This window comes from Stegastes partitus, unplaced genomic scaffold, assembly GCF_000690725.1.
Source record: "Stegastes partitus isolate 25-593 unplaced genomic scaffold, Stegastes_partitus-1.0.2 Scaffold225, whole genome shotgun sequence".
Lineage (NCBI taxonomy): Eukaryota > Metazoa > Chordata > Actinopteri > Pomacentridae > Stegastes > Stegastes partitus.
Window position 1 is genome coordinate 283,477 of NW_007577956.1, and position 7,612 is coordinate 291,088.

General features: G+C 47.9%; 1 protein-coding gene across 1 annotated transcript in view; it reads right to left on the bottom strand.

The window, feature by feature from the left end:
- The window catches only part of phf1 (PHD finger protein 1), a 21,926-nt gene extending 16,935 nt beyond the window's left edge, over positions 1-4,991 (bottom strand). The window contains exons 1-7 of the mRNA XM_008281156.1: positions 4,792-4,991; positions 4,018-4,096; positions 3,783-3,864; positions 3,117-3,203; positions 1,280-1,374; positions 598-746; positions 15-110 (exon numbers count right to left, since the gene is read on the bottom strand). Coding sequence (XP_008279378.1) covers positions 15-110; positions 598-746; positions 1,280-1,374; positions 3,117-3,203; positions 3,783-3,864; positions 4,018-4,095 — 587 coding nt within the window. The 5' untranslated portion in view covers position 4,096; positions 4,792-4,991. The remainder of the gene's footprint in view (positions 1-14; positions 111-597; positions 747-1,279; positions 1,375-3,116; positions 3,204-3,782; positions 3,865-4,017; positions 4,097-4,791) is intronic.
- Between the last annotated feature and the right edge of the window lie 2,621 nt (positions 4,992-7,612).

A 7,612-nucleotide genomic window follows, 5' to 3' on the forward strand; every position in this document is an offset into this window, starting at 1 on the left:
CCTGTGTGGCGTACCTGTCTCCGTACAGCAGCGGCTTGGTCAGACACTGTGTGCAGGCCTCGTGGAACCACTGACCACAGCTTCCACACTGCAGCATCTTCAGGTTCCACCTGCAGCCCAACAACAAGAAGAAAACACAGCAGACTTTAAACACACGAATGAGCGCGTCCAGCAGCTGTCACCTGACAAGTCTGTGTTTATGTGTAATTGAGGGAAGGCGGAGGGCCGACGACGGCGAGCTGACGGTTCAACTCCCGTCACGTCCCTCCGCTCACGGAGACGTGTCAGCTGGGAGTTTGTTTTATTCAGCTTGAGGTGCCAGCTGGATGAACGGAGATAGGAAAACACAGCAAGCACATTCAAAGGACAGTTTGGTGGTTTTTATTTATTGATGACTCACCTGACAGCCAATGAAACCACACAGAAAACGTCTCGTGTCTCGTTTTAAGAAAAGACAAAACAAACTCCTGCTCGTGCACACGTCTGACGGACTGCATGCAGGTTAAACAATGCACAGGATGACTGTCACAGAGGTTTGTTAAAGGTCAGAGGTCACACACTGAGCTGTACGGTCAAACCAGGACTGGCCTCACTCACTCTCCAGGTCCAGCACAGTAGCAGTAACACTGCTGCTGATTGGTCAGATGCTGCGGGTCCCAGTCCAGAGACGACAGCTGGTAGGGGAGCCGGAGTTTCATGAACTGCATGAGCCGAGCGAAGCGTCCCCGTTTCAGAGCCCCGCCTCTCTGCAAACACAATGTTAGGACAGAGCTGATTGGCCGCTGACCCCTCAAATCACTGTCATGTCAGAAGAGCGAAGGAGACGGATCGCATTCAGCGGGGAGAAGCCAATTCGTCTGGTTTTATTGTAGGTCAGCTGTGAGAGATAGCGTCCGAGGCGGCGGAAGTCTGGACAATGAGATATGGACGTTGACCGATTGACAATTAAGCGGGTGCTTTCTCATCTCATATCTACAGAACTGGAGCACACGTGATTGATTGACTTTAAATGCACTTCTCTCAACTCCGCCGTAGTTTCTCAGCTTCATAACTATCGATTGTTCATGATTCCACCGACACAATGTAGAACATCTCATATCGGAGTCAATACTGAGGGAATTAGTGCGCTTTTGCCTCGAATAAACGCATTACCTGCTGTACACAACGGAGCAGCGGCAGCACAGCGTGATGTATTCGACCGGAGTTCTCCCGTATTACACACTGAATGTTTCCCCCCCACCCTCCTCCGAGTGTGAGACGGAGAGATTAGAAGCCTGACCTTGGTTGCGACTGCAAAGACACATTGCCGACATATCCACGAATCGCTGTCAGCTTCCGGTTCGATGGTTGGCGTGTGGCACTCTGGATGATAACCTGTAATGGGAGGAGGAGGCAGAGCGTTTAATTCGTGTTTACAAGACAGACAGCCGGAGTGACAATAATGGCAGAGCAGCTCCATGTTTAGTGCTCCGCCGGTTTGTTTCGGCGGCGTGCAGAAACATCCTACTCCACTATTTGCATCCAGGGAGCAGCGAGTACGTCTGTGAGCTTTCTCCCTAAAAACAAACTGTCAGCGGCTCGTTTGCCTGACGGAGCCGTGAAGACGCCACGCTAACATTTTGCTGCCATTTCCTGCTCGTGCATCCCGCTGCTGTTTCTAAAAAAACTTCCTCCCACTTGCACTTCAGCGTGTTTCATTTCATCATAATAGTTTTAAATGTGTTTTTACTCCTCTCGGATGTGTGACCTTCAGCGTGCAGAATAATGCATGTGCAGAGTTTGACACCAAAAGGCCGCTTTGAAGTGGGAAACTTTCCCGGTGCTCTCTTTGGACTTGGACACTTTGAACTTGTTTAGAAGTCAATCACGGCCCAACATGCAGCTTGGAAAAGAGCGACGAGAACACTTGAAGCCTTTAGTGCACAAACTGTACACTGAAAAGAGACTTTCAGGTGCAGGAGGAGACATCTCGTCCAGCTATTGAAATTGTTTTAGAGTTCGGCATTGTTCAGGGAGAGAAAAGAAGAGGGTGTCATTTTAGGAGTGTTCAATTATGCAATTATCATATCAGCTGGAAAAAGCTTTAAAGCGTGTCTGCGAGGAGTCTTTAACCCTCTGAGCCCCAAAACCAACACGCTGGTGGGTCTGAAAGGCAAAAAAACACCAAATTCAGACCATTGATCAGAAACAGTGAAAACACAAGCACAACACACAGCTGTTGAACTGATCACACTTCTAAACACATTAAGTTAATCTAAGCTTAAAAACGTGATCATTTACATCAAAATCATTCTATTTCAGACGTCTAATGTGAACGCTCTGCCTGACGATGAGCAGCTGAGGAGACGTGACTGAAAAGCTGCAGAAGTTCAGGGACTGTTGGGCTGAACTGCAGGCAGTGTTCACACCCAGCAGACAGAGGACAGGTATGGAAACACGATAGAAATGTCAATAATAAAATATGTACAGTATGTGGAGTCAGCATCTGACTGTTGGGCTGAACTGCAGGCAGTGTTCACACCCAGCAGAGACGAGAAACAAACTGTAGAAACCTACATAGTGATATATATATATTTTTTTTTTGTAAGTCTTGTGACACCTTTGGGCACCTGGAAAAACGCTGCACGTGCTGATTCCAGGTTTCTTTTCAGTTTTTGTAAAGAAAATTCAAAGAAATTCAACTTTTTATTTTCCGTTTTTTAAACTTTATGGCATTATAACTTTATTCTACTGAACAGACGACATTCTGAGTTCAGTCTACGTCTAGTCGTGGTTGTGTTGTTTCCATCGAGGTGCAGGACTTTAAAATGAAGAGAAAAAAGTGAACAAAACTGAGTTCAGACGGCTAAATGAGTAAAGACGTGTTGTGACATTTAAGTCTTTAAACTTCTTTGTCTGTTTATCGTCTCGTCCGTTTCTATTCCAGTCAGGATGCAGGTGCGAGAACTCGTAAATATCATTTATGCTATATGGTTTCCTGTGGTGGTGTTTTTTTTATTTCTTTTCTTTAAAGAGCACCACCGTTATTTACCCGACTGTGTCAAACCTTCAAGGTCAGCGCAAGAACTGGTGGAGAACCAGCGTTTGACAGCGTATGATGAGGCGAGCTTCCTTACCGTGGCGACATTTAAGACAATTTATGAGGGGTTCTTTAAGAGGCGGAGCGTCACAAATACAGCAAACTTCTTCCACTCCGGCAGCGACTGAAGCAAACAGAAAAAGACAGACAGAGAGAGAGAGAGAGAGGCAGGGGAGGGGAGGAAGTAAATGTGAGAGGGGAAGACAGAGAGAGAGAGAGAGAGAGAGCAGTCAACGGCATTAATTTATGTATATTGATTCACATCCTTGCCACCTCATTGATTTCAGTGTCTCCTGCACCCTTTCAGATTTCCCCTCATTTGACGAGCGGATATTCAGCCTGGTCCTAACAAGAGTCCAACTTCCCCTTTCGCTTGATGTTAGGTGGAGTGGGGGCGCCAACTCCCTGAGGAGCCATTAGTCTAATAAATTCATAAATAGACTCTAATACAGCAATTACATCTCAACATGCCCCCATCAGAATACCCGGAGCGCTCGGCATCGTAACCTTGAACGTGACTGTAATTTCTTTTTCCGCAATTTTTTCTTGCCACAGAAACGAGCGAGAAACGAAGCTCACGTGGGGGGAAGACACAGGAAAGTGTTCCTGGACTTCAGCCGAGCACCTTTAGACCAAAGTTCTCCCAACAGGAGCCTATTTCCCAGCTGAGGGGAGAAGAAGGGCAGAAAAGAGTTCTTCTTACACGAGTGAATGTCCTTTCTCAGCACCCAGAACTCGGAGTTGTCCTCAAACCTCACCAGACAGCATTGCTTGACTCCATCTACCTGAGAGGGAGATAGCAGGTGAGCAGAGAATGATTGACAAAACTAAATGGAAGTCTTTTCAAATCCAGGTGAACACACTCGCAGACACACACTCAAAAGTGTCTTTCTGTCACACACACACACACACACACACACACTCCCACATGCACTTACTCTTTTCACATTGCCGAGGTACAGTAGTCCATCACTCCATCGAGCCAACACATCATCTCCTTCACTTACTCCCCCCATCCTGAGGAGAGACACAGAGAGAGAGAGCAGGGCTCATGTGAAATGGAAATCCGATTTATTCGCTGAATACTTTGCTGCCATTGCTGACAGAGGGGTTTACGGCCCCGGCATTTTTTTTCGGCTGCCTCTGAGACAGGCGGTGCAAAGGGGTTAAAATCTAACCCCCCTCCTTCCTCGCCAAACCTCCTCTTCCTCCTTTTAGACCAGAGCATAGCGACAGCCTGTATCCACCACAGTGAAAGATGAGAGTGAGTACACAACCAAGACAAATGATTACTGCACACATCAAACACACACAGACACAGACACAGAGAGAGAGAGAGAGAGCAAAAAAAAAAGGAAAAAACACTGCATGATGACTACTGCAATACAGTTTGACTGAATGAGCAGGAGATCACTGTGCTCAAGCATCTGCCCAGCACTTTTTGCTGCTGCCGTCCTCTCCTCCTCTCCCAAACATCTTAAAAACTTGAATAGATGCATGAAACGACTCTGCGGGCATTATCTCTGCACATTGAGCATTTGTTCCAGTGCATGCACTCAAGTCAAGACAGACGCAGGATGCATAACAGTGTGTGTAGCCTTTTGTGAATCAGGAAAGGGGGGGTGAGAGGGAGAAGAAGAAGAAGAAGAAGAACAAGAAGAAGAAGAAGAAGATCAGGCAAATTGTACAGTAAGCTGGCCGGTGAAGGGTACCTGTCAAGTCGAACTCCTTTCCGTCGGGGTCACAGTGATTCCTGGACAGGCTGGACATGAAATGCCCTCATCTGCTGTGGATCTGCCAATTACTGCCCGCTCGGATGCGCAGCCTGCGTGTTTGCAAAAAGTGGCTGATGTGCATGTATGTCCCTGTCTGAGCCGAGCGCTGTGTGTGTGTCAGTCAAGCCGTCAGCGAGGAGGAGGAGGAGGAGGAGGAGGAAGAGGAGGAGGAGGAGGAGGGCGACTGACTGTCCGTCCGTCTCTCAATCTAGTTTGTCCGTCCTCCGCGGTGCCGTTTCGTCATGTCCCCGTCGCTTCTGCTCTCTTCCTCCCCTCTCTCTCTCTCTCTCTCTCTCTCTCTCTCCTGATGCTATTAAGGCGGGTTTGTCAAAAAAAAAAAAAAAAAAAAAAAGCAGCACCGGAATCAAGCCGCCAGAGACGCCATCATCCTGCCTTCTCGCTCTCCACCGACTTGTTGTGACGCAGACATAAAACACGGAGATAGAGTGGGAGGGAGATACTGATGGAAGGGGGATCCGGGGGGAGGAGGAGGTGTTGGAGGGGGGTCCTCGGTAAGAGCTCCCCTCCTGTCTCGCAGATTGACCCTAAATCGTTGTGACAAGGTGGGATGTGATGTCGGAGCGGGAGGGAGGGACGGTGCGCTAAGAGCCGGCGGAGGCAGCGCGCGCACTGACAGGGGCCAATTAAGCGGCCAATTAGCGAGTTTAGCCGCCTCATTAATTGGCCTCAAACAAGAGGGACCGGCCAAGTTTAGGAAAACCCGTGGAGAAAAGTTTTCAAACGGAGGAGAGAGTGCCAGACGATTAAACTGTTGATTATGATCCTGTGAACAAACCACAGCGCCTGGACTGAATCTTCAGGGATCGAGTGTGTATGAAGCAGGAGGACGAACCTCATCACAACACACACACTAAAGGAAGTGGACACATGTGTGAGGCAGATGTTGCATCCAGATGGTCAGTGTGTCTCCACTGGATGCACCCTGGATGTGATGGAGGATGTAGTTCACACACAACATGCATGTGTCCTGCTGCTCTGGGATCAGCCTCCAGAGCACACTGATGCAGGAAACCATGGACCTGCCTCCACACGTCAAAGTGAAACTGCTTCAACACGATTATTTTTCCCTTAAAATGCAAAGAAATGCAGCATCAGTAGATTATACTCACACTGAAATGTCTTTGGACGTGTAATGCGTTTTGCTGTTTTGGCTGCAGGCGAAGGCATCGAATTCAAGGTTTTGTTTGTTTGTTTGTTTTCCTTTTTATTTCTGTCTTACACATTACTCACACCAGTCGAGCATGTGATAACACCGCCATGCGGTTCAAAATGGCCCCTGGCAGATTCAAAGGAGGCAAAGTGATGTTTTCCAAATGTGGCCACTGGGTGGCGCGCAAGGACAGCAGCTCTCCTGCTGCCAGCCTGAGGGATGCTGAGGATCAGAGCCGAGCTTGGCCAGAGCCAGAGGTGTGATGGTGATGTGATACAGGTGAGATAAGACAGAAGAAAGGAGCCTCACTCCTCTGACAAACTCCTCACAGCTCCTGATGAGAGGACACAAAAGGTCATTTAAGGTTTCCTGAGCCGACCGGGTCAGACCTTGACATGGTGGGAGTTTGGAGCATTGCATTCTCTGTCATGTATGTTCTAGTCATTCTAGATGCTTCTGTAGGAGACAACTAGACTTGTTCACCTCAGATCCAAGAGGCTTCCTCAGTCCCACCAGACTGGAAGGGATCCTGTGTATTTATGATGGCTGGCTCAGTCACTAAATCCTGCTGATCACTTCCATATCAGTTAATCAATCAAACCACATCACAACATCTAAAGATATTCAGTTTATAATAATCTGAGGCAGAGAACAGAATACCAGGTTTACTTCCAGAGAAGCTCCAGCACCCCAGAGTGATCTGATGACTTGTTGAGAAGTCGTCAGTGTGTCGGCCTTAACGGACTTCATGAACAGCTGTTTTGGAGATTTAATGAATGTCTTAGGAAGTGTTTTGATCAGTCAGTCAGAGCAGAGGAAGCTTCTCAGATGAGAAGTGAAACCTCCTCAAGACCCAAATAAAGAGAAGTCCATTTGCCTTGTGCTGGGGCATTTACGACTGCCTCCACCCGGGTGACTGACAATCTGCTCTGACATGTTGTGTCGACTCTTTTTCCTGCATGTTTTACAGAGAAAGTTTTCATCAGCACCAGTTTCCACACGCGTGTGGCCCCTGCAGTCACATGATAACTGTAGTAATCCACACGCGCTGCTCGTCATAGATGAACGTGTTCATGTTGCAGCTGCAGAGAGCGACAACATCAGTCCTCTGCTCTGATAGAAGCTAATTAATTAAAAACTCCCGAGCGAGTTAAACATGGCACTGCTCAGATCAATGTCATGAGACTGAGGGTCAAACGCGAGGTTTATTTGCCCTCACACCCACAGACGAGCTGTCAGTCAGGATAGAACAGACTGAACAGTGTGGAGCAGCCTCAGAGCCGCACATCGGCCTCATGGGAATAACAAACCAAACTGAAAGGAGAGCGCATGTTGGACGTGCATTAAAGAACAGACAGAACCACAGCTTCAGACATATGCTAGTGCTCTCTTTCTGTAAATATGTAACATAAACGCATTGCTTTTGCAAAACATTTTAAATCTTATCCCATAGTTGAGGTTTCTGCAGGGGCAGAGCCGAGGGGTGACCCTGGGTGGCCACAACCCCTCACATAAACCCTGGCTACCTGAACCGGCCAGCAGTGAAGCTGGTATAAGAGCTCTGAAAGACATCATCAGAAACCTGAA